Consider the following 27,803-nt stretch of genomic DNA (forward strand, 5'->3'; position numbering starts at 1 on the left):
ATTTAATGAGTGATAAATAATAAATGGATCAAGCTTTGAAGTCATAACTGATCAGAACTGAAGGATTTAAGGTTATCTGGTGGTTGTCACTTTCTGTTGTCTTCCTGGGAGGCATGTTAAAAAAAAAGAACTTTCAAAGCCTTCATTCAAGCAGGCCTGAGTGAACAGATTCTGTTAAAAAAAGGTGCTTACGGCATCTAAGCAGAGGTGTGACCTAATTTTTGTTCTTCTTATTAGTCTGAAAAATCTTGGGTACTGATGGAGAATGATAGAAAACACTGTGATCCTTGACTCTACTCAGGACTCTGATGAGTGGTTAAGATTGTGCAAGATTTTTTCTTTAATCATCTTAAAAATGTTAAGGGTAAGAATTCAGCTAAATAAGTAAGGGAAAGTAACTTGTTTATTAAATAAAAAGTGCTGCTTATACAATTTGCTTGCCTAGCTCTGGGTTTACTAGTATAAATCCGTCACCATGTATGTTTGGTCTGGAACATACAAAAAATGTTTAGCACCCAAACAACCACCAGGACTTTCCTCCCCACCCGAGTCCCACTGTGGTTCATCCTAGTCCCTCTAGTCTGTTCCCACACAACCACTACCTTGGTCTCTCCGGCTCATTGTCTCTCTCCTGGTAAAGGAGATGAGGATTTAGTAATTTGAGTAAAGCTCATCTCTGAAATCCACTTTGGACTGATTATTTTAACAGAGTTGATAAGATGTTTGACTTGTCTCTTGGTCGCACTATTTCAAAAATATTTCTGTCCTGTGGTCATTTATGACTTACCTGAGACTCTCAGGACTTTGTTTATCTAAGTACTACCTGATCCTGACCTACATAGATGGCAGTCCGTGGTTTCCCTCCATTCTTTGTACTAGCTCTCTTCACAGAGTGTTTGCAAACTGCCCATCACATGCCTCGTAACATTCTAGTAACTTTCTGGGTACAGAAAAATCCTATACAACACAAAGATGCTGTTCCCAAGAAGCTTTGTTTCTATATACAAAACAATTAGAAGATAGTATATTGTCATCTTTGTTAAGAAATTGACATTAAAAAGAAATAACTAGAGCCATTCCAATGATCTTGGAGGGACTTACATGAGGTGGTGTTGAGTAAAAACAGCAAGCTGCTGAAAAGTATGTGTAGCACGATCTTGTATTGATCAAAAGTCCCTGTATAAGTTAATATGTATGAGCCTCTATGTGGTTATTTGAGAAAAACATGGAAGAATTCATTGCTGGCTTGCAAACATGGGCTCCCTTGATGAAATGACTGAGGTAGTGGAGAGGGAAGACATAGACAAGTTAAAAAAAAAGAAAAGAAAAATGAAATCCTTACACACACAAACAAAAAAGGATGTATGGCACGTCCTGTTTTTGCGTTATATAAAATTATGTTTGTGTGTACCGGTAAGGAGGTTTTAATCTTCAGTAAAAATGGCTTATACTGATAAAAACAGGAAAAAGACATACAACTGAGGTATTTCCCACAGACAACATGGCTTCTAATGGAGAGTCACTAGACACCTTTTATCACAAATCAGAATGAAAACAAAGAATTTCACCATCACTAATACACTTGACACTGTTTTTCAAGTTCTGGCCAATCCATTAATAGAAGAAAGAAGTAATAGAAATAATTATTGGAATGGAATAGACAAAAATATCACTACTTGCCACTCTTAAGTGGTTATATACCTGCAAAATCTAAACACATTAGCTTTTATAACTATTTAAATTAATAAAAATAAAATGAAGTGCTAAGTGTTCAGCAAGCATTTAAATATAAATAACCACCCTGGCTGGTGTGACTCAGTGGATTGAGTGCCGGCCTGTGAACCAAAGGGTCACAGGTTCGATTCCCAGTCAGGGCATATGCCTGGGTCGAGGGACAGGCCCCAGTAGGAGGCGTGCAAGAGGCAACCACACACTGATACTTCTCTCCCTCTCTTCCTCCCACCCTTTCCCCTCTCTACAAATAAATAAATTTTTAAAAATTGAAAAAGTATCAATAATTTTACTTACTTATGAAGTAAAACAAACTGTTAATGCCCATTAATAAAAGATTCCATTTATTAGAACAACAGAAATGCTGTTATGATCTTAAAGGCAAAGGTATATACTCTGTATTTAAAATTATTTTTAATAGGAAATACATTTTGAAGACAACTGCCAAAAATAGTAATTTTTACAACAGCTTGTACTAGTGATTTTTTTAGTAGTAATTAGAATGTGAGGCATTGGTCTATTGAGGCTATTTATAATTCATGATAAGGAAACCTTATCAATTAAAAGCATAAGCATAAATAAAAATAAAAGCAAAAACACATAAGGTGTTTTCTTGGAAGATCTAGAAAATAGCTTGACTGTATCCAGACACTGGGATACTGTTTCTTGGCGGGAAGATATCATAAAAAATGTCACATCTTCCTCAATCTGTTTTTTAGATTTCATGTGATCCCAGTGAAATTTGAATAGACTTGTCTTCAAATTAATATAAATTCATCTGGAATAATATGAACAGGTCAAGAATATCCAAGATATTTTTCAAAAAGGAAAATTATTTAAGCAAGACCATTTCTGTATGATTCTAAACATATATAATGACAATAATTCAGCCCATGATTCTGTTTTAAAAATTGGAATGTACTTTTAACTCTATAAAATAGAGCAAAAAGCTGAGAAATAGATTAAAAATTTTTAAAGATCAAATGCCATAAAATAAGAGAAAACAAAATTACTTCACAGAGGTACTAGGATAGCTGGCTGACAATGTGGAACTGTAATTCAATTCACATTTTACATTGGAAATAAAATTTAGGCTAATTAAGAAATCCATATGTAAAGCTGACACAGAATAACTAGCAGAAAGTATAATTGAGCATCAGATAATTCAGAAGTATAATTTTCTTAGCTTTGAAGTAATAAAGTATGCAGTACCAAAAAGAAATCCTCATACTTGACTTCTAAAAATCTATGCAACAAAAAATAAGAAATAACTAAAGCACACACTTTAGGAAAACATTTGCAATAGGCAAAATATTAATTACAAGGTATTAAAGTATGGAGAAATTAAAAAGAAAAACATCACGGCACCAAAAAGTAAGTAGGCAAAGCACATACCTGCACAAGAAGAGGTTTAGAGAGTTAGACATAGATGGGCAATATGCTCAACTTCACCAGTTATCAAGTAAATACAAATTAAAGTGATAATAAGATATGCTAACACCTAGTGTTGGCAGTGCCAATTAGCACAATCTTTTTAAAAAGCAATTTGACAATATGTTTCATAAGTCATAAATATAGTCATTCTTTGAAGCAGCAATTCCAGGCTTAGAATTCCAAACTAACTTGAGAGAAGAAAACCCAGAAGCATATAGATTCTACTGCAGTCGCGGTCATAGAGTTAGAAACCTGGAATTAACAGAACTGTTTGGCACTAAGGGAAATGGCTAATTAAAATGCGGCATGTTGATTGGCCTGGTAGAATGTTCATTGCTGCCTGTGGACATTATCTGCTAATTAACACTCAGAGTCTCTATCTGATCCATTGTGTCTTCATTTTCTCTTAGTCCAGCATAGGTCAAGAAAGAACTACCAGTCTGCTAAGGATTCCCCTGTTGGGTTTGTTAAATCATTGCTTCAACTTTTTAACCATACTCACCTGGAACCTCAAATTATGCAAAAGTACCTTCAGCTTCCTGGCTAACCCCTCCATCCACTGCACCTGAAAAAGCCGTGCTGACTCCTATTGTCAGCTCACCACAGAACAGCTGTTGCCCCCCTGGTGCCCAGAAACTGTTCTCGCTGAGGCCATGGGGAAGTCTATGGAGCTGTTCCAGCAGGTGCCAGTGGTCCTCATCCCACCTGGTGGACTGGCTGGCTTCCTGACACCCTCTCTTCCCTTGCACATGCCCCCCATGCTCTCTTCCCTTTGGCCTGCTTCTCTGGCTGCTTCTCTCCCTAGCTTGAAATATTAGTTATTTCAGGCCCATTTTTGGCTCTTCCTCTCTCTGGCTCTCTACTTTACCCACAGGCAATCTCATCTCTCCCCACAGCAACATGTTCATGTCCCCCTTTATCGCTACCTCCACGCTCCAGGCCTATATCCTCTTGATTATCAAACAAGTCTCTTAAACTGAACACATCCAAAGTTGAAATCTTGAATTGTTGTCCCCAAGCTGGCCCCTCCCTGTGTTGCATCTCAGTGCATCACACCTCTCGCCATCCATTTGCTCACCCGAACCCTTCATATTCACAGCCCCATTTCCAATCTGCCCGATCCTATCTCTAAAGGGCATTTTGATCTGTTCATTTTTTCTCATTTCCACTGAACTGTCATAGCCCAGCTTCTTTTATTTAATGACCTCTTAATACTGTATGGCCCTAAAATGAGACGAGCTTTACTCTAGTGGGCTTTTCCATGCTTCTGTTAAACTATAAGCTCGCTGAGGGCAAGAACTGTAGCTGTTTGATCCACTCAGGTATTCAGCACTCCTTGCAGCTGTCGGTAAGAGCTTGTTACCGACATGTTAAGAGCTTGATAAATATTTGCGGAATAAATGAGTGTGATAATTACAGTTATGTTAAAATTACATATGTGAGGACTGGCAGGAAATGTGGAAAACTTAAAACAGCAGCTAGAGATGAGATTGAAACAAACCTTCTGGTACTTTTGTTATACCTGAACAGTAAAATACATTTAAGTTGTATATGTATACAGAATAATATGTGATATGACCGTGTGCTAAGATGCACGGTACAGATATGAATGCAGGGTGGAAGAAGGCAGGCAGATGAGAGTTTAGCCAATTGTTGAAGAAGAGCTGGTGGGAATGGCGTGGGGATGTCACTAGCCTCAAGTCCCTAGAGATGGTTGGACTTTGGTTCTTCCAGGTTGGACTCTAAGAACTTGCCTTCTTCCAGTGTAACTCTATGTCCTGGAAACAAAATTCTATGGAAATGGAAAGATGGGGCTGACCCCTGGGCTAGAATAGATTAAGCAAGCTTATCAGAGGACAAAAGACAGTAGAATTTTAGGTGGCTCAGCGGAAAGTCTGGGCAGAGGTCAGAAGCATGGCAGAAGACGGACACCTCCCAGGCTGTCTGACACTAGGTTCTCCATCCCAGTTATAGGGTGCCCGCTTCCCACCAGATCCCCTCCATGCATCTGAGACAAAGGGGCCCACCACTGGTATGTTAATTCCTTTAATTTTCCTTTTCAATAGGAGAAATATGCCTTGCTCCTCTAGTTAGTTCACTGCAGGGAACATTGCTGCACAGGAGATGCCGGGTTTTGTGTGTGTGTCCCCTGTGCACACACACACAGCCACCACCTCCAAATCTGAGCATATGCTTGACCACAGACAAAGACTTAAATAAGTTTAAATATAGATTTCACAGTCCACCTTCTTTAACTACAAACTAATATTAGAAATTAGCAATAACAAGTACAGAGCTGACACCTGGAAAATCAAGGTACACCCCTGTGGATGAACCCTGGACCAAAGGGAAACAAATGGAAAAGAATCATGTGTTTGGGTGGCAATACCTAATATCATAAGATATAAATTCTCCTAAAAATTAATGTGTATGTTTGTAGTACAGTTCCAGTGAGACTCAGTCTCCTTACTCCCTTTGGAAAAAATGATCTTAAACATTTCATAGAAGAATAATGTCTAGGAAATTATGAAAAGAAAATTATGGAAAAAAGGGTAGTAAATGTCATATAGTAAATATATTTAAAGTCATAATAGTAAAACTTGATGGTATTGGAATAGAAGTAGATTAATAGATAATTGGACCAGAGCAGAGTTCAGAAATAGATTCTAGATCTATGCTAACCTAATATGTGACAAAATGGTTATTTCAGTTTGGGGGGCAAAAAGAGTTTCTTTGTTTTGTTTTGTAAATGGTTGTGACATAGCTGGTTAACCATCTAAATAAAGATCAAGTTGGACCCTTATCTCATGTGATTTATAAAAGTAAGCTCCAGATGGATCAAAGATACAAGTTTTAAAAAATAATAAAGGTCGTGAGACAGCTTTATATTTGCCTGTAAGCAAGAGTGTGGGAAGAACTTCATAACCAAGACACAGAACTTGTATTTGATTATTTATATAACATGTTGTGTAAGGTGAAAGATAGCACACTCAAGTCACAAGAAAAACAGTAGATTGGGAGAAAATATTTGTCAGTGATATGACATGTAAGTATTAATATCTATACTATATAAATATCAGAAAAATACACAAAAGAAGAAAAATAGTCCAAGAACTAAGAGTATGTGATTCACAGAAGAGCAAACCAAGAAGCGACAAAAATGTCCTTCTTTATGTCGGCAACCTCAGAAGTTCTTCCACGGCTGGTCAAAGGGGGAGTTCACTTAAGGCTCTAGAATGGATGGAAATGAGTCAAAAACAATGATTTGGTTCCTGAGTCATCCTCTCTCCCACACCCCAGGCTATGGTGACTTTGGTGGGAAGCGTCCCTCCCAGACGCTCGGGCTGCGTGGTGAGAAACGCAGACACTGGCAGGGAGCTCTGCAAGGGTGAAGGCCGGCCGAATGAGACCTGCTCCTGCAACATCCTGACCACAGCATCCTACAAAGGTAATTGGGCTCTTTGCTGCTTTTTGTTAGAACGTGAAAAAGGCGAGAGAACCTCCCAACTTCAGATTGCCCAGAGAGCAAGTTAAATGACAAAAAATCAGAATAGTCCCACGCTGCAGACTCACTCTCTCCCTACTTTTCGCTTCCTGCGTTTCCCCTCAGTCCTGCTCACCACTGCCCTGCCTATCCCATTACTGCAGGGCCCTACTGTCAAATGTAACTGAGAATGACAGAGGATGGTAAGTTGGGTAGGTGAGTAGGGTAAAACCAGGGACCAGTGGGCTGGTCCTACCTAAATGGTTCAGAGAATTCAGACACCTGAAGAGTTGCAATGGCCTTGGTGAGAAGAGAAAATAGAGTGGCCAGTGCTTTATTATCTTCAGTTCCTTGCATTCACTCATTCATACAAAAAGTATATATTGAACAGCTACTACGTGCCAGGTATCATGCTAGATGCTAGGGATACAGTAACCAAAAAAGGCTGACTCAGCCCTTGGTCATGGTTTTTATAGTCTATTTTGGGGCTAGAGACAAGTAAACAGCTTGCTGCAACGTAGTGTGAATACGGGGACTAGAGCGTACCATGGGAAGCACGTGAAAAGGATGCCAAACTGGACTTGGTGGGTGGCAGAAGGGCAAGGAAAGCTTCCTGGATGATGAGTAGAGTTGAGTCAACCAGAGAAGAGGGGGCAGAGTATTCCAAGAAAAGACCTACTAGTATGAATGGCCAGGAGAGAAAAAAGCTTTGTTTGAGGAGCCAAAAGAGGTTCTGTTTAGCCAAGGCAAATGGGGTAGGGACAGGTGGAAAGCACATTGAGGAAAAATGGATACCAAAGGAGGCACAAAATAGTCATTGGCAATCAATAGGTTTTTGTTGCATGAATGAATGAATGGCTGCAGGTGGAGAATGGGCCAGAGGAGTGAAAGGCTGAGTTCTGACAGATCAGGGAGAAGAAAGGCTGTTGCCTTGGGGGTGGGGGGGAGGGGGTATGAGGGGGTGCAGACAGTGAGAGCTGAGATGGAGGCAGTGGAAACGGAGAGGAGTGGATGGAGTCCAGAAGTAGCTGGGAGTTAGAGTAGACAGACTGAGAATTCTTGAGTCCCTTTGGGTGAGAGAGACTGGAAGTGGAATCAAATTCACCATTCAGTCCTTCTAGAATCGGTGAAGATCATAATGAAGCTGAGTTTTGTGGTGAGAGCTGGTGTTACCGAATTTACTCAAAATCCCTCAAAAGGGAACTGAATGCACCAGGCCAGAGAGCCCAGCTTTAAAAATGCCTCTCAGCTATTGGGCTCATGGTGGATGATTGTGTCTGAATTGCTTGAAAAATTATTTCTGTTTTCCACATTTTTTCGTCCATACCACACCACCCTTTTGATGTGCTTCTAGTTAATTTTGGTCATTAAAATGCAGGTCTTGCTCACCTATTATAAAATGTGCTTCTGAAGTTTTTGCGATTACCTTGTAGAGCCAGCCAGGTGCTTTTACAGCCTTCATCAATAGCACTCAACCCTTCACCTGCCTTTTTTCAAATGCCTTGCGTTCTGAGCAGGCAAACTCACTTCCCACCTCTTGCATCCAGCCAGCCAACAGCCATTGCCAAACTATTGTCCATGGCCTAGAGTAACCTCACCTCTTTCACCAAATCTAGTGCCCTTCTGCTTTGAAATGCTGGGGGAAAAGTCACCTCTTCATGCAGCTTTTCTGGATTCTGCTCTAACTGTCCCGGTCATTCTAGCACCCACCCTGGTCTCCCACAGGCACCCCAGGGGCTGTAGGGACTCAGACCACTCCTAGGGTGCTTCCTTGACTGCTCTCATTGTGGCGTTTTTTTTCACCTAAGTTATTTTTATCCCTTCCAGAATAACTGTAAATGCCTGTAAATAAGTAAATGTATTTACTTCCTGGTGATATTTCCCAGTATTGTTCTGTGCACAGTCGATACGCTGCAAAGTACAACTTTTGCTTGTGTTCATCACTGGACACTTGTAGATTCTGTCAACATGTTATTTTCACTGGCTAGCCCTCAGTGCTAAATGTCTGTGCATTTGTTCTACTAACACTTAGCAAGTGTCTGTTCTGATGCTCTTGCTGAGAGGTCAAGCCAGCCCTCCAAACCTCTTGTCTTAGAGGACTATCATTTTACACAGACCTACTGTATGTGAGCAGAATTTTATGGAGCGTCCTGGCTTTTGGAATGAGTTGTGTTGCTGTAGAGAGGCAACTTAGTCAGAATTCTCGGACTTGTGAAAGTGCCCAGTACTAAAATTTCACTAAGGAAATGAGGAGTGCCCAAAGTTAGGCCCACTTTTTATTCTGTCATTTAAAAAAAATAGCATCATCTGCTAGCACCCTTAATTTATTAAAGGAAGAAGATATTAATACCAAAATAGATGACAGTGAAAACATCACAGAGTAGCACTGGTCCCTGGTCACCACAGGATGCAAAAGGCACCCAAATCCAGCAAAAAGCAGTCATTCTGTGAGCAACATGTCAAACCACAGATTCCCGGCCTTACCCCAGGTCTGCTAAGTCGGACTACTGAGGAGTGTGGCTCTGGAATCTGTATTTTCATCATTTTCTCAAGTGATTTTGACAGACAGCTGGGTTTTGGGAGCATCTTGAATAGGGTACCAAGTCAGTTAAAGAGGCACAGGAAATAGGACATTTTTCTAACGCTGATTTAGCACACTGTATATCTCTGTGACTTTATTCTTCGGAGGTTTTCTAACCAATAGGTAGGTTTTCAAATGTTTGGTAAGAAAACCTGCACCAAAGATTTGGCGACAGTTGGCTCCAAGCAGAGCGCAGATCCCAGCCCATGGGAGCCACCCTTTAGAGTATGTTAGGTAATATTTGTGGTGTGGATTTTTCTGATGGTGCACAATTTCCTGCCTCACATTCTGATTCTCGTGTTCTAGGCACTTCTTGCTCAGTGACTTGTTTTATTCTTATGCTGTGGCCAATTACAAGTTGAGATAGTGATCCCGGGGAGAGTATGAGATGTAAATGGGCTGGAAAATGGCTTTTTCCTAGTGATTATCCATGGGGGGCCTGGAGCGTGAGGTGGGCCCGGGTCTGTTTGGAGCCCTGTGCTGTGCGCTCTGGCAGCCTGACATGCATGGCCCCCAGGAAGGAACCCCACACTGACTGAACTGTGAGCCAGCAGCTGGTGCCCCTCCACCCTTGCAGTGGAGGCCAAAATATTTATCTTTTGCATTTACAGCTTTGCCGGTTGATAGCAGGACTCCACCATAATGACTCTTTTCTCCCCCTTTGCTCCAGATGTTTTAGTTGTCAACGTGACATTCTCCTTCGGTTCTTGGCATTTATCAAAAAGATTCAACTTTACCAACTGCTCGTCATTAAGAGAGTAAGATTTTATTTGAAGTCTACATATTCTCTCATTGTTTTTAATTTATTTATTTGCTTTACTCCTCAACTTCCTAAAGAACTCTTTGGTGGAGTAGAACTTTCTAAAGTGCCTTTTGGAGCGTGGCCTAATGGGAGATGGGAGGGCCCCTGAGCTCGTAAGCTTGCTCGCTCAAGCCCCGGTGAGTGAGGCAGAGCAGCTAAGGAGCACACAGCTGTGCCCAAGTGTCTCTACCAAGAGGGAAGTACATTTGTCCAAGACCAGAAGTAAGTACAGTAGGCGGGGGCTGCTAGCTTCTCCCCTGATCAGAATGGCTTTGAGAATCTGGGTCCAGAAAGAGGGTCTGAGCATGAGATGAGGGGAAATCATACTCAAGGAGAAGGACAAGATGAAGTCTGTTTCTTCAAAGAACTTGTTAGACCCCAAAAGAGACAAATGTATAGTGGTTACTAGAGGGGAAGTGGGTGGGGAGAGGATGAGGAAGGTGAAGGGGGTCAAATATATGGTGACTGAGAGAAACTAGACTTTGGGTGGTGAACACAATGCAATGTACAAATGATGTATCATAGAATTGTACACTTGAAATGTATACAATGTCACACCAATAAATTTAATTTAAAAAAGAACATGTTAATTCTGCCCTCCCCCCCACACATTTTTTCCCACCATGTTTGGCCCTAATGAGCTACATAATCCCCTGAGTTAGTACCACAGCCTCACTCCTTTCTTATAAAGCAAAGAGAAGACAGAGGAATATGTTTCTCAGATTCCTGATTTTCCAGTTGGAAGATGGGGTAGAGGTTCCCATGGAAACAATGGGAAGCTCTATTATTAGTGATTCTGTAGTTCATTCAGTGGTTTGATTGACCAGCTCTGTGAGTACCGAATGTGAGCTCCTTCGGCTTGGCCTGGGGCCCGTTGTTTCTTTGGGGAAAATGAATTCAAACTCGAAAGTGAGTTGGGGGGCCACTCTGCAGCTATTAGGTCAGGGTCCTCCGGAACTTATTTGTACCCATGCGGGATTCAGTCCAGTTATCTTTAATAAACAGAATGAACAAGGGAGTGAAAAAGAAAAAAAAACTCAATACAGAAAGCCCCAGAAGTCCATGGAAATAGGAAAAAGGGGAGAGAGTTAAATAGCATATTATGGCTTAAAGAGAATTGAAACAATGCAGCTCTCCATCCCCAGTTGCACCAGACAAAAGCAGTGACTTGCCCCAGGTCCCATAGCTGGGTGATTAACAACCAGACCGCAGACCCACAGCTTCCCAGAGGGTGAACACCCTTTCCTTGGGTACCTGCTTCCCTTAGAAAAGCAGAGTACAGCCCTCACACTAGGAGGGGCAGGGAGCAGGGGAAATAGGAATGCAAATCACAGCCCTGTATCTAGCGCACTTAGGTAGCCAGAGAAACCCTGAGCCTAGGTTTTCTTCTTCCACTGAGACTGCGGTTGCTGTAGGTCAGGATATGAGAATGCTTAGGCATTTCTCAAAGACAATATAAAACGTAAGTAGTATCCCCTTTCCCTGCACTGGTCCTTTCACTGTCCCTGGGCTGAGCCTTCCTTTGGCTTCCCGGAGCTGCTTCCAGACCAGCCTCTGTTTCTCTTTCTGTTATTTAACTCCAATTATCCTATAAGTGCTTTTCAGCTTTCCACTGTGACCCATGCATGATAGATCATTTGGTTAGTAGACACAGTTCTTCCTCAGTTTGGTTAAAAAGCAAACAGTGGCATCCCATTCCCTCTGCTAGCACTTGTGGCCTCACATCTGCTGGGCAGTTGGTGGTGTTATCACTGATACTGGGGTGGGGCGAGGAGGGTGAGACCAATCTCTGGAGGGAAACTTACCTCAGGGTAAACAAATAGCAGTAGGAGGTTCAGAAACAGATTCAGTGGGTTCCTGAAGTCTACCTGTCAGGGAGGTGATCCCAGCCTCCGGTTTCCATGGAAACACCCCTGCAGGTGTGGTGGCTGTCAGTCAGCCTGAAGGCTCTATACCCAGTCGCAAAGGACTGTCCCCTCTCCTCTGGGTTCATCAGTCTCTTTAGGGATTTTTTCCTTCTTTCAAATGCTCACCTGTGGTCATATCACAGAGGGGAATTCTAGGATATGGAGATTTTCCTAAAACGGCAGGAATTAAGCTGGTTTTCCATGTTGCCAGGTGCCCAGTGTGTGTTGGAGCAGGCTGTGCTTGGTGTAGGAATGGGAGGTGTGTCCACCCGTTCACAGCGTGCGGCCCGTCCGATTCCTACAGAAACCAGGTAACGGGACGCTTTTGGTATCACACGGTATCGTCAAAATCGGCATTTGCAGCGCCCCGGCTGATCTTTGGTGTTTATTTCAAACTCTGAATTTCCCACCTGTGTGGATGGACATTGAAGGGACATTTTTCATTTCAGGAACCTTGCCAAGCTGTGGTGGAGAGGCGGGCGCCAGCCCAAACGACAGGAGGCAGAGGCTTTGCGAAGAGTAACAGAACCCACCCTGGCTCGCAGGTCAGACCTCTGTTTGAGTTGGTCCCACAGAAATCCCCCCCTTAGGTAGCAATAACAACTTCTACTTTGGGTTCCTTTTAAAAATTCCCTTTTTTATTTTCTACCGAAATTCCCTTTTTTACCTTTGGTTTTTAAACCAAGTTTCATTTAATTGGCTCAGTACATCAAAGGTGGCACACTCACATAAAAGAAACGAAAATTCCGTAACTGTGAGAAGTGTTATTCCGGGAGGAGGAAGAGTTTTAAAGATGGCTTTGTGGCTCCCGAGGGGAGAGTTGAGGGCAGTGAGACACGCAGCACTGAGGGGACTGCAGTGCGGACCGCATCTTCCCATCGCATTTCTGGGGACACGACGAGGGAGAGTGCACAAGGCCTGCACACTGACACCGTCGGGTTGCCTTTCTTTGCTTTGTGGCGACAGTCTAACCAGTGGTTTATAACTCCGAAACAAAGAGTTGTTTTTATGTAATATACGCACCTTCCTTTCTACTTCTCAAAAATGGTTATTTTCCATGAAATTTCCTTGGAAATTCGTCTTATTTTCTCTACCGTAAATCACCAACCTCCACTGACAGACATGTTTGCAAAGAGAAGAGGAAACAAGGTAAACACTTTCCCACAGACACAGGAGCTGCGCTTAGAGAGCAGAGCAGTGCAGGCTTCATTCGGGTGACAGACGTTAACGGAGCGTCTACTGTGGGGTGAAAACAAAAAAGGGACAAGTTCTTGTTCTCATTAACCTTGGGGTCCAGTAGGAGTCCATGGAGCAACATAAGAACAACATGTTTTCTTTTAAAGGCTCAGTTTTCTGTTTCATGACTAATCTGTGGCCTTGATTTATCCATTTGCTGCTACTTAAGGTCAAACGCCAATATAAATAAGTAGCATGCTTTCAATGACAACAAAAAGTTGATAGTAACCAGGTGAAATTAAGTAACAGGCAAAGGGAATATGAATCAAAATGGATTATGAAGTTACTTATAGGCATTTGAAAAATTAGATGTGCCAATATTTCAGACTTTAGAAGTCTTTGAGGTCTTGTTCACTGTTGGGCTTACTAAGTGACAGGCCGTTCTCTCCCCACTGATTTATGAAACTAAGGTGTAGTGACAGAAACTTGAATTAAGGAGGCAGTGCTTTAAAAAAAATGAAACATATCTTCTGTTGTTATTTCAGTTTTTTAAATCTTGGTGAAATACACATAGAATAAAACTTAGCATCTTTATCATCTTTTATAAGTGTGTACTTAATAGCGGTAAGCACACTCTCACTGTTATGTGTGCTGTCACCACCATCCAGTGCCAGACACGTTTTCTCTTGCAACACAGAAACTGTAATTGAAACAATAACTCCCCATTTGCCCTCTACCAAGGCCCTGGCACCCACCATTCTACTCTGAGCTTTGTTACCCTAGGCGCTGTATATAAGTGGAATCATACAAGATTTGTCTTTTTGTGACTGGCTTATTTCACTCAACGTAATGTCCTCCAGTGACTGGACATACATTGTGTAGCATGGTCAGATTTTCTTTCCTTTTTTAAGATTGAATAACATTCCATTGTGTGGATAGACCGCATTTTGCGTATCCAGTCATCTGTGGGTGAACATTTGGGTTGCTTCCACCCTTTGGCATATTGTCGCTGTGTGTTTCTTATTGTGGGAGTTGGGTGTAGGTTCTGGATGTCAACCCCCCATCAGATGCATGATGCGCAAGTATTCTCTCCCATTCTGTAGGCTGCCTTCATGTTCCGTTGACTGTATCTTTTGCACAGAAGTTTTTAATTTAATGATGAAGTGCAATTTTATTCTTTTTATTCTTTTGTTGCCAGAGCTTTGGATATCATATCCAAGAAATCATTCCCAAATCCAGTATTATTAAGCTTTCCTTTGCATTTTCTTCTAAGAGCTTTATAGTTTTAACTTTTAGATTTAGGACTTTGATCCATTTTGAGTAAATTTTTCTATATGATATAAGGAAAGAGTCCAGCTTCATTCTTTTGCAGGTAGGTGTCCATTTTTCTCAACACCGTTTATTGAGAGACTGGTGTTGTCTCCCTGTCAAAAATCATTTGACTGTACGTGCGATGATTCATTTCTGGGGTCTCTATTCCATTGACCTGTGTGTCTACCTTTATACCCACAACACACTATTTTAATTACTGTACGATTGTAATAAGTTTTGAAACCAGAAAGTTTGAGTCCTCCAACTTTGTTCTCTCTCAAGATTGCTTTGAAAAAATCTCTCTCAAGATTCTTAGTTCTCAAAAATTAAACTTTTATTTGAGATAATTGTAGGTTCATATGTAGTTATAGGAAAATAATAGAGAGAGATCTCATATATCTTTTACCCAGATTCCTCCAATAGCAACTAACATCTTGCAAAACTGTAGCACAACGTCACAGGCAGGATATGGAGAGTGACACCAGTCATGACCCAGAGCAGCTCTGGCGCCCCATGTTGGCGGTCTGTAGCCACACCCAGGTCCCCCCCCCCCCCCTCACTCTCCATCTCTGACCCCTGGCAACCCTGATCTGTTCCCTGTTTCTATGGTGCTACACCCAGGCGTATCCTCCCAGGCAGAATCACCCAGATGTACCCTTTAAGGATTGGTCTTTTTAACTCAACATAATTCTCTGGAAATTCATCCAAGTTCCTTTATGTATCACTAGTTTGGTCCTTTTTGTCGCTGAGTAATGGTCCAGGTAATGGCTTTTAAATTTCTTTTATTTTAAAGGGAAAAAGATAAAATCGCTGAATGAATCCTGGTTTCCTGTACTGTCTTCCTGTATCTTTTGACCTTGATACTGTGTGGTTAAAAGACCTGGGGTCACCAAGAGAGCAGGAAGAGGCTGAAAATAAGCAAAGCTCAGACCTACCTATCAGCAGTGCTTCCCCACGGATGACATTTCTCCTGGTTTGGAGAGTCATTTTGTTGACACTCAAATGTTATCTTTAAACATGACTCAGAACAGAACCTCAATTTTGGTTGATAAGGAGTAGAGTACTGTTTGTCACAGGCAGAATTTCTCATGTCATCTGAACACTGTGGTTTTTTCATTATCATGTGGAATGTGAACACTCAGGTTCCTAGTTTGGGTCTCCATGGTGGCCTTGAATCAGTGATCACCCTCTTCCCAGCAGAAACGTCATGGAGAGCTTTCCTTGAAGATGTCTCCCCACATCACTTACGTGCTGAGAGCTCAGTACTGTGCCAGGCACTGGAAACATGAGATGTGAATGGGGGGGGGGCACAGTCTAAAGCTTCATGATGCTGAGCTCTGGTTGATTCTTCAGGTGTTTAAGGCTGATTCTCAGGTGTTTATGGAACACCTATTAGCTTCCATTTTACTGGGATCCATGCATATGATGAGGACGACATAAATAATCATGTACCTCTCTTGCCATCAGTCTCAAGAATCATGCACATGATCACATGAGTAAGCATACAAGATAAAAAATGTTAACACAGGGAAAGTACCAGAAAGTACATGAACCCAGAGAGCTTCTCTGTGCCTGGGGCTTTATCTTAGCCATTCCTGTTTATTTAAACCCAGTGCCTGGCAGTTAAAAACACTTAATCAGTGTGGTTGGTTAAGTCTTTGATTGATGGATGGATTGATTGACAGAGATGGCATTTCAGCTGACCTTTAAGGGATGGATGAGAAGCCTCCAGCCACATGGAGACTAAGGAGTAGGTATTCTGAGTAGAGGAATTAGCATAAGGAAAATCATAGTTGGGGTTCCAGAAAACTCTAGGGCACTCATTATTGGAAACCCCAAGTGACTCAATTTGGCTGGAGCAGGTTGCAGGAAACTGTGGGACATAGTTTGAAATGACCTTGGAGCCTGCATCTACAGGGCCTTATTTGCCAGGCCTGGGAGCTGCCGCTTGGTTCCTCAGTGACAAGAGAATGCTATTGAAAATCTTCTTTTTGGTCTTATGTGTCCATGGTTCTGATTCATGACATTTAACTTTTTTTAATGTATGAATGTTCTCATCCAAGGACATGATACTTATGAGATAGGGTTTCTGGTTCACTCCCAATTTGGGCCCAATGCTGTTGCACAGATTTGTGACCTATGACCCATGCCCGTACCCTGACCTAAAAACAAGTGCCATCATTTACCAGGGGGCTACGTTATGGAAAAGCATTACCATTAGGAAAACAAACTCAAAACCCAGTGTTTGACCAGTGTTTGACCTATGGAGCAGAGGCATTTTCAGCTGTAAAGGCCAGTTTCTCTCTGAGTTGGCCGGCCCCTCCCCTCCCCAACTTCTTGGCCTTCCTTTTCTTAACAGCGTTACCCTGGTGATGCTGCCTGCTGAACATGTCTTCCCTCAAGGAATTTACTTCCAAATTGTTCCTTTCTTTCTCTTCCTCCATCACTTTTGAATATGCATTTTACTTTCTCACAAGCAATCCAAATTGACCTTTTCAAGGACCTTGCACTTAAGAGTGAAGTTAACTTTAATATGCACCTGGTTAAGTAGTTTCTGTGGGCCTATTGGGTGCTATGGGATCCACTTCCAATTGCTCGTTTGTTCCTTCATTCATTCAAATATGTTCATTGAACACCTACTCAGTGCTAGACAGGCAAGCAAAAATGTGTGCCCTCTTGGAGCTTATGCTGTAAAACTCACAATATTTTGGAGGAAGTAAGATTCATTTTTAGGTAGCAGTTGAGTGTGCATAATAGAAAAAACAGGAGAAGGAATACCGGAATGTACCAAATTGAGTATTGAGAGATAATATCTGTCGAGCCTATGCTGTATCCTAAGCTCAGAGTATCTCTTTATTTAAGCCTCATGAAAGACCTATTTTGCCCACTTTATAGAAAAAGGAATTTTACGGAGGATAAGTCCAAAGTAAATGACAGGCAAGCGACTTGAACCCAGGCAGTCTGATGCCAGAGCCCACAGTTTTAACCACTGCTCTACAATGTATGACCTCAGCTGAATATAAACAAGTATTAAACCAAGTGTTGATGATGAAAGTCAGCCCAGAAAGGAGGAAAGTTCTACTGACTTCTCTTGGCATGTGGTGCTCAAAGCCTGCCCCGTCTGTGCCATTGACAGGTAAGATGAAGACCCGCAGCCTGGGCAAATGCCTTAGTGTCAAAGCCTCTGGGGGAGATGGGTAGGTTGCGGTGTGTCATAGCGAAGGATTCAGACCCAGGAAGGCCAGCATCTTCTCCAGGACTGAGACTGGAAATTGGGGCCCCGAAGAGAGTGGAGCAGCCAGAGCCTCATGCTGAGAAACCCATCAGAGGGGTGGATTTTGAGTGGTTGGGTTCAGTCTGCAAGCCGGGGTCTCTACTGGACAGGAAGAGCTGCCCTCCCTGGTCAGCCAGTCCAGGCGGCCAGTCCAGTTCAGAGGCACCATGCTGGGAAGGTTCAGTGACAAAGGGTAACAACTTCATGGAGTGGCCTTGGCAGCCCCAGCCTGGGCCATGTCAGCCTCACCTCAGAGTCCCCAGGTTACAGAGGTGAGCCTTGCTCTCTCAGCACAGGCCTTGCTCTGTCACCTTCTCCGAGAAATCTCCAGGTCTATCTCAGCCGCCAGTGCCAGTTCCTGGGACCAACTGGAAGTTACACACCGGGTTTCCACGGTCCATACCAGGGGCCCCAGCAGCAAATGGACAGGCTTTTTGATCCATTTCACTTTCTAATTTTTCTTTGGTGGGATTGTATTTTGCTACTTTCCATACCTCCTCTGCTTTTACACTTTTTCTTCTCTACTGCTGGTTGATACTCTTCTCAATCTTATACATTTCACTAATATATTACTTCTGTCCTGCTCAGTCATTAATAAAGACGTTAAATAATTCTGAGCCGAATACTCACCCCTGTAGAGCCCGACAGGACACTTCCCTTTAATTAGTTATGCTGCCTTTCATCTCTCTAATGTCCTTTGGTTTCAGATTTCCAGCTGGTTTTGAATCCATGTGACTATTCTCGGCCCTGTTTGAACTAATTTCATGAGCGAAAATCTGAGAGACATTTTACTGAGTGTTGATTCAGGTCCAGGCCCACAGAGAGCTTGACCGTATTCAAGTTTTTTGAGCAGTTTAATAGAGTACAATTTGGTCTTAATAAAATGAGCGCTCCTAATGTACCTCTTTCCAATATTCTTTTCAATCATAGCAGTGCTTTCTCCATTAATGTCATGGTAATGCGACTCGTGTACTCTTGCTGTCAAGAGTAATCCTTTCCAGGCCTTTTCAAAGACGCCCGTTTCTCAGTGGTTATGCTGTTTCCAATAACTTAGAATGGCTTTGTTTAAAAAAATACTAATAGTCGGATATTCTGTAATCACCTGGTTAACCAGTTTCTAAGGTGCTTTCTTGTACAAAACAGGGAGTGATTAAAACTTGCAAGCAACGAGAACTCATCCTATTTTATTAACTGCTTTAAAATTGTGTGACCATTTGAAAATAACTCTTAAGTGTATAAAATGTAACTGACAGGAAGTAGACCATGCTGAGGTTAATTGCTAGACACCAGAGGGCTGTGAGGGTTACAGTCTATGGCATTCTGATTTGATGTGTGAAAATCCTTGGACACAGGGAGGGGGAAGAATCTCACTATAGGGCCTAACATATTGCCTTTTTCTGTCGAACTAAGTTGTGTTTTTAAATTAACCAAACCCTTCCATATAAGTTTGTGGGGGCTACTACATCATGTCAGATTGTGAATTAACTCTTGATCAAATACAAAAATCAATCTAAAATATTAAGTATGTAGAACAGTTGAAGGGAGCTCATTCCTTGCCTTTCCTCTATACTGGATTTTAAAAATCTTTATCAGTAAACATAGAAAATGTTATATTTTTCTAAGAACTATGGCAGTCACATAGCACAGCTGTGTCGCTACCCACCCTGTGTGTGTGTGCTCAAACCGTGTCCTTAGTGAGGTCCTCTTGTAGCTCTTTGACTGGCTTATTAAAATCAGAAGAGGCTCTCCAAGCAAGCAAAGGACAACTAATCTGACCCTCTTTGAAAGCATCTGCTCTCATGAGATAGGCCAGGGCTGGGTTCCATCCCAGACACCAGTGGAGACTTCTCTAAACAATAAGGTTTTAAGTGACATCCTCTTGAAGTAGTAGCAGGGCCATCTCTACTCAGGGAGAAAAAAAAAGTTAAGAAGGCGACGTGTCAGGTCTTCTGATGGTGTTTGTACGGCCACTTAAGGAACAAATATAAGCCCCTTAAAAATCTGTGTACATTGGTTGTAAGGCCATCTTTATTCTCTACTGAGAGTAGAGAAGTAGTGTTTACTTGGTGTGTTTGAAAATTTTGCTAGAATAGATATCAACAGTATAAATATAAGAAGTGGAAAGGACTATCCAGAAAGAAACCTGGGAATCGCATTTGGCTGGGGTGTAAATGTGAATCTGCATTGATGTGCTCACAGAACAAATGCACGGTTTCTCTTGTCCCCCTAGGAAGACAGTGGACTCTTCTAGTGTAGGAGTCGGCAAAGTTTTTCTACAAAGAGCCAAGCAATGAATATTTTAGGCCTGTGAGTTATGAGGTCTCTATCATAACACTTTAACTCTGCTGCTGTCAGGCGGAAGTAGCCACAGATGATATGCAAATGAGTGGGCGTGGTTGTGTTCCAAAAACACTTTCTTTGTGGACACTGAAATTTCTGTTCCATGTATTGACATATGTCATGTAATATTACTCTTTTTTTGACATTTTTTCTGGGCCATATTGGAAACAAGCTGTAGACTGGATTTGGCTGCTACAGGCAAATTCAGTAGCTGCCCCCACCCCCACCCCCTGCCACCTGCCGCCAGCACCTAGTGCCATCCCCGGAGCCCTGTCGGTGCTCAGTAAATACTTGTTCACTTGGCTGACATGGTGTCAGAGCCAAGAGTAAGCCTTTTGCTATACAACACACACTTGACATTTGCAAGGGATTTATCTTTAAGTCTTTGCTAATCCTTCCATTCCAAGGACCACTCTTGCAGCTAATTTCCCCCATAAAATGTACTCAAGTATGACAGAATAATTAAAGTGACCCTTTCAGGCCCTTCATGATTCTATAAATATGGGGCTAAAGTCTTTACTAAGCGATTAAAATAAATTCTGCCACCAAAATCAATTCTCTGTCACATTACATCATTGCTGTGATGACATGAATTTACCTCAATTTGCAAATCCAGCCCACAGTGATAGTGAGTGATGGTGACCGCTCTAGCACTCAGCACCTGCGTGTGCCAAGGAGCAGGATTATAAAGTATCCCTCCGTGGGCAGGCCCAGGAGCCCAGCAAGGGCATCCTGGTGAGTGTCACACATAGAGAGAAGCAGAGGACATACTGGGCTACTTCAGCGAGCACATTGTAGGCAGGTGTTGGATGTAACTAAAATACTCCCGGCACCATAAGATGCTTCCTCTTAAACTTTACCCTCCTAGTGGATACACTTGGTGTGTAGGCCTTGCCAAATTTCACGTGATTGTGTGTTGGGGGTTGTTTTCAAATATCAGGAGTGTGAGTATGATTCACTCACATTGAAGATCTGTGGTACTTTATATTGGCCAGAATCTTTAAATGTTCTGTCCTGTTTTCATCACCATATTATGGAAGAATGCAAACATGCTGGAAGTGGTCTGCAGAAGAACCAAAAAATGATGAAAATGATAGATGGCAACATCTCTTAGAGAAAAGTGAAAGAAATCAGGGTTGTTCTATCTTTGTAAAGGAAAATGATTTTTTCTATCAAAACAAGGTAATTTTTAAAAATTTTTTTATTTATTTATCTTTAGAGAGGAAGGGAAGGAGGGAAGAAGAGAAATATCAATGTATGGTTGCCTCTTGTGAGTCCCCTGCTAGGAACTGGCCTGCAACCCAGGCATGTGCCCTGACTGGGAATTGAACTGCGACTGTGTAGTCCGCAGGCCTGCGCTCAATCCACTGAGCTACACCAGCCAGGGCAACAAGGTCGTTTTTTAAAAAGGGGATTTGATTAGACATTGCAGATGGAGAAGTGAGGTGCATAATATGGGGCTAGGTATCAGGTGATTCCAGGAGAAACTTACTTAGTAAAGAAAGGCCTGAAAAAGTTAGTAATGGCCACCAAGTAGGGAACGGTGGTGTCTACAAGCTGTGGAGGGGCGGTGGCAGCCACGTGGTTCCCACATCCAGCCACTTGGTATCAGGTGACTGAACAGGGTGATGTCCCAAGGTTCTCTTCTCTGAGGTATGCTCCTTGATTCGAACAGCCTAGCTGAAACAAGCAACAGAAACTGCTTCCTTGGGAATTAAATCTATCCAAAATGACGTTTATTTTAACTTAGCGATGAGTCTGTCTTCCGCCGGTGATCAGTGGCCTCCTTGTCTCCTCCTCCGTCCTGTGTGGTGGGTCGCCAGGGGCAGCGAGGCAGTGTTTTTGGAGACTCGGGTGCCATTCACTCTTCAGGTAGAACGTCAGACTCTTCAACTCTATTTTCAACTGTCTTATGAGACATAGATTAATTGGTTTGACCTCATGCTGTCACATGTTGAGAGACAAGAATCTTCCACGTTCTTCCTCGAATTCATTGATTTCATTAACTACTGTCTGCTTGTGTTTGCAACATGTAATTTCCCAGTGATTGCTATGAACTGCAGCGCATAACAAGATCTTTTGGAACAATGCCATTTCTTAGCTTTGATCTTGTGTTTTAATGTTCATTTCCAATAGGTCTTCTACGTCAAGTCCATTGAGCCACAGAAAATATCAACCTTAGGGAAAAGAAACGTGGTGGTCACGGGAGCAAACTTCACCCAGGCGTCACATGGCATCGTGATGGTCCTGAAAGGAACCAGCACCTGTGACCAGGACGTGTGAGTGCAGAATCAGCGGCTCACTCTCGGTGGCGTAGGAGAAGGCTCAGTCCTATGCCACATGGAGTCTCTCTGTTGTCAGAGTGTTTCCATGTGCCAAAGTGGACCAGTTACTCTGCATATTTGACATAATATAATTTTTATAAATAATATCATTTATACATGACGTTTGAGATTAACCGTGAGAGAATCTGTCCCATGTTGTCACCCCCCAAATCTCCACACACAGGTTCAGGGTATTGACTGTTTGGAGCCTTGATTCATTTTCATTAACAAAATCAAGTACTTTGAACAGCAAATGTCATTTTGTTGATGATGCTTTTAAAGAAAGCAGTTGAGTACCTCAAGATTTTGATGGGAAAATTTGGCAACTCTTCCAATGGATTGCCTAAAGTTAAAAAAAGAAAATTTATGCTCCATTTTATTCTTTAGAGCCTTCTCTTTATTGGATTGGTTTCAGGCCCACATACTAACCAAATAGAACATCACTTAGTGTTAAAAGATGAAAGAAAGAACAAATATCCCAACACAAAAAGTATCTGGTCAGTGTACCACTTTAATATAATTATTTCTATGACTTCTTTCCCTAACTCATCTTTTCCATGAATCTTTTGAGACAGAAAAAATTTCAGTGTCTCACTGACATTCTTGTACAATGTCACCGACCCCCCAAAAAGACATGTGATAATAACACAGTAGATAATTTGAGTTTTCTGCATGTTAGCTTTTATAAGTTTGGGCTGATTTGAAATAAAAGATGCTCAGTCTCCATGAAGGATAACTCTGAGCGTGTCCCACCACGGGAGTGCGTTGAAGACAACCTGCTGAAGCGTGGTGTTTTGGTTTTTAACTAAAACAGATTTGCATAGCATCTTCGTCTGTCACACTTATATACTGATTTTCTGTTTTAATTCATTGGCCACATGTGACTGCCATCCCCTTCCTTCCTAGCAGTACATTTGGGATATCCGTCACCTTTGGGGGAAAGCTGCCCATGGGTGGCGTTCCTCTGTCCAGCTATTGACCAGAATCATCAAGCACACAGTAGCGGCTGTGTCTAAGTGACACGGGCATTTTTGTTCCATTTTCACGGCTGAATACCTTATTGAAAATCTTTCATTCTCTCTAACAAAATCTGAAGTTGGACACCTGTGTGTTCACTGAAAGGCAATCAGCTCCACTGGAAAGTGAGTCATTTTTCAGAGCTGTACCCCGTTTCTGACTCTTTATGCTCTCATTTCAATTCTGAATGTGTCTTGAGAAACTGCCGTTATTAAATTAAATGAGTAACAGACCTTTCTGCATGTAGCATTTCACTCACCACATTTGCATGGTGCACCCAAGTTCATGAGCAGTAAACATCATACTCAGTTAATCCTGTATCTGAGTTTGTGCTGTAATCCCACACTCTTTTAATACAGTTTTTTATAAGCCTAATTATTCTAAAAGACAAATACATGAGAAATAGTAATGGAATGACCTACATTTCCACCTCTTTCCTTCTAAAATTTATAAACAAGTTTGAATTTTAATTATCAGACATTTTATGGTGAATTTCCAAGAACCACAATGTAAACCTTAGGTAGTGTGAGTACAAACTGACTGGTGGGTTTCTTGAATTTGCCTTACTGTGTGAATCTATTACTATAATTTAAAGGCTGTGTGCATTGAAGTTAATAACATGTGCATATTCATCAGTAACAATAAATTCTCATGTAGCATAATTATACTGAGCGCTATTCAGACACAGCCCGGTCCTAATGATTCAGAGGGCTGCTGTAGATGTGATGCACAGAGGGAGCTGCAGGCTGCAGAGGCAATGTCGTGCAAGGCTTTGCTTTGGCTCCTGAAGGGTGACAAGGGCACACCCTGAAGATGTCAGGAGCCCCCAGGACAGTCCCAGCTAATTTCCAGTCTGGAGCAACTTGGTAGGCAGCTTGGCTCTGATGGCCGATTGATTCTGAGATGCCTGGGCTCTTGGCGTGGACTTCAGTCACGGCCTCTTCTGCCCTTTGCCCAGCAGCATTCCCAGCTCCACCTGGGTTGGGCTGTATCCTCCCAGTGCTTGACTGGGACTTCTGCTTTTTTCAGTTTTTCATTAAGGACATTTCCAAACTTACACAAGAGAGGAGAGTGTGTGAACCATTCTGTACCCATCCTCCATCCTCAGAACTTACCAGCATTTGCTAATCGTGTTTTATCTATCTCCTTCACACTTTTTGAAGGGAAAGGAAGAATGGCAGCTGGAGTTTTTCAGAGCATATCCTAGACACTGTATCCTTTCACTCATAAATACTTCAGTACGCCCTGGCCAGTGTGGCTCAGCGGGTTGAGTGTCAGCCTGCAAACTGAAAGATCACCTGTTTGCTTCCCTGTCAGGGCACATGCTGGGTTGTGGGCCAGGTCCGCAGCAGGGGGCCAGCAAGAGGCAACCAGTTGATGTGTCTCTCCCTCTTCTTCCCTCCTTTCCCCTGTCTCTAAAAAATAAATTAAATCTTTAAAGTTTAAAAAAAAAACCTTCAGTATGCATCACATACACATGGTACCATTATCATACTCAAGAAAATTAACAGCCATTTCTTGATATAACTTAAGACCCAGTCCATGGTCCAGTTTCTACTGGGGCTTCTTAAGGACAATGACTACATGCCCTTCTTACCCTACTTCTAAGGAAAATGCAAATAAAAACAAAAAAATGCACCAAAGAAAGAGGAACCTTGCCCCAGATGTGCCCCGATGGGACAAGTGGCCTCGATGAATCAGCAGTTGCCTGCACTGTCTGCTAGTTCAGCAGCTGCCGCTTGGTCGTCAGCTGCGCTGTGTGTCTGTGTCATGTAAGAGTTCCTTTTCCACCCCTTTCTAGGATACAGGTTAGCCAAGTGCTAAACGACACCCATATGAAATTCTCTCTGCCATCAAGCCGAAAAGAAATGAAGGATGTGTGTATCCAGTTTGATGGTGGGGACTGCTCTTCTGTGGGGTCCTTGTCTTACATTGCTCTGCCACACTGCTCCCTCCTCTATCCTGCTACCACCTGGATCAGGTACTTTCTAGATTCATAGTTTTCTCTCGTTGTGGTTGAAAAGGTCACATGCATAAAGATCGTGATTTCACTCAAATTAACCTAGCTATAATTCCTATCTAAGTTCCTCTCGCAGAATTCCTCCGAGGGTTTGCTCCTGGAAGACACGCCCACACCTGAGGGACAGGCCGCTTCCCAGTGTCCCCGGGGCACCATGAGCATCCTGGTTGGGCCTTAGCGGTGGCTGCCAGTGAGCTTGGAGCAGAGTGCTGGGTCACGCTGCGGTCTCTCTCCCGATCACATACGTCTTCCAGTTCGTAGAATGCTTGTTTGGCTGTAGTAACTATTCTTGGCGCAGTTTTCTGGTACAAACATTGAGCCCTCTTCACAGTCTCACTTCTGACCAGGACACAAAGCTGCTTCTTTCTCGCATCTGTCACTTTAAAACCACTAGAGTAAGCTGTTTGAGTAATTTGAGGAGGTACTGGGAGCCATCTAAATCAAAAGGAGTATCGAATTCTAAAGATGCTCCCTAAGTGAGAAATGGAAATTTCAGAATAAGCTCTTCCAGATAGACTCCAAGAAAAAAAATTTCTTCCTTGTTGCATGTAAATTCATGTTCAGGTTTTGGAATATAACCCTAAGGGTGTTTTCTTCACCTAACACAGCAAGATACTGTCTGGATGAAACTACAGATAAAGATTTGTTTAAAGAACGAAAGAGAAGAGAAAAACAAAAAAGAAAAAGAATCACCTCTAGTGTTCGCATTTACAGTTAAGGGACAGGTGGATGTATCAGGTTGCTGGGGTTGCCACAGCAAAGCGGCGCAGACTGGGCGGCTTCGGTGACAGATATTTCTGCCTTCAAAGTTCTGGAAGCTATAAGTCCACGATCAAGGTGCTGTCACGGTTGGTTTTTCTGAGGCCTCTCTGCCTGGCTCGTAGATGGCCTTCTCCGCCCTGTGCCTTTCTGTGTCCTTGTCTCCTTTTTTTGTAAGGACCCCAGGTATACTGGATTTGGGCCCACCCCAGTGACCTCAGGGAACCTTGGTTCCTCGTTTGAAGACCCCGCCTCCAAGTGGGGTCACACTCTGCGGGGCCAGTGATGAGGACTTCGACAATCCCTCCCGTACCAGCGGCCTGAGGAGAACGGACATTTCCAAGCCGAGGCTGTAGCGTGGCAGTCCTCGCCCTGGGCCCCCTTCCTGCCCGGGAATGAAGGCACGCGTGGGTGTGGTACTCTCCACAGGCTGTGTGCTTCATCTGCTGACGTGGTCAATGCTCCCAAGCGGAAAGGCTCTACTCTGAGTGCCACCTTCTGCAGATGAAGAAACTGAGGCGTGGAGTGTTCCAGTGGCTTTCCCAGGCTCCCAGGGGGTGGTGCTCTAAGACAGGGGTCCCCGACCTCCGGTCTATGGGCTGGGACCCGTCCAGGCCTGTTAGGAACTGGGCTGTGTAGCAGGAGGTGAACTTGAATGTTATGCGCACGAACCATCTTGAAACTACCCCTGCCCTGATCTGATCCATGGAAAAACTGTCTTCCACGAAACTGGTCCCTGGTGGCAAAAAGTTTGGGAACCGCTGGTCTGAGACACCAGCGTTGTACTTTGCCGTAAAACGAGAAGCTTTTTGCTGTCCATTCTGAGCCCACGTCTCCCAGTGACTCCTGGGCAAGAGCATGGCTCTGCAGTCTGGCTGTGGGCCACGCTTGGCTTGGTTTTCTAATGATGGTGACAGGCTGGCGCGGGGCCAGCTCGGCCTTTCCTCCTTGTGGCTGGAAGGTTCAAGGCGCAGTGTCTTCCCCCTGCCCTGCACAAATTGTCCTGCTCCTGCCCGCCTCGCAGCCTTGTCATCACGGGCCCGGTGGACACCCCAGCCTCCTGTCCACCGGAACAAGTGTCTAGTGACTTACATGAACGGGGTGTGAGGGCAGCCTGAGTGCGAACAGCTGTTTATTTCATGTCTGATGGCCACTTTGCTTATATGTGATTGTGTGCTGGGGATATCATTTGACTTGTGTGATTATTTGACTTGGTTTGGGAGAGAAAAAATGTAGCTGTTATTTATATGGTTTACCAAATAAGAATACTGTATATACTTTTAATGTCATTTATAATTTTATCTTGTCTAAAGTGTTTTCTGTCTCCCTAAATAAAATATAATTGGTAGGTTGAAAGTGTGATTTTGAAAATTGTTAGGTTGAAGAATCTTCATAGAGATTAAGGAGCAATCAAACAAAATTCTGTTCAGTAAAACCTTTTCAAGGTACAGCTGATGATCTGAGTATGTGTGGCAACACAACACAACAAAACTCAAAATTCCATAAAGGAGTTTGTGCATTTTCCTACAAATTGTGACAGGATCCCACATGAATTTTTATATGTGTGCATCTTAAAAACTATGACTTTGTAGCCAGTATCATTAAAGACTTCTAAAATTGTCCTGCATTTGAAATTAAGATTT

The 27,803-nt window shown here is 42.7% G+C and overlaps 1 protein-coding gene across 1 annotated transcript in view; it reads left to right on the forward strand.

The window, feature by feature from the left end:
* Positions 1-27,803, forward strand: part of PLXNC1 (plexin C1) — a 151,913-nt gene that overhangs the window by 68,722 nt on the left and 55,388 nt on the right. Inside the window, exons 6-11 of the mRNA XM_037064685.1 lie at positions 6,466-6,613; positions 9,901-9,988; positions 12,151-12,250; positions 12,389-12,484; positions 22,177-22,319; positions 25,183-25,362. Coding sequence (XP_036920580.1) covers positions 6,466-6,613; positions 9,901-9,988; positions 12,151-12,250; positions 12,389-12,484; positions 22,177-22,319; positions 25,183-25,362 — 755 coding nt within the window. The remainder of the gene's footprint in view (positions 1-6,465; positions 6,614-9,900; positions 9,989-12,150; positions 12,251-12,388; positions 12,485-22,176; positions 22,320-25,182; positions 25,363-27,803) is intronic.

This window comes from Sturnira hondurensis, unplaced genomic scaffold, assembly GCF_014824575.4.
Source record: "Sturnira hondurensis isolate 20B ecotype Veracruz unplaced genomic scaffold, ASM1482457v3 Scaffold0015509, whole genome shotgun sequence".
Taxonomy (NCBI): Eukaryota; Metazoa; Chordata; class Mammalia; order Chiroptera; family Phyllostomidae; genus Sturnira; species Sturnira hondurensis.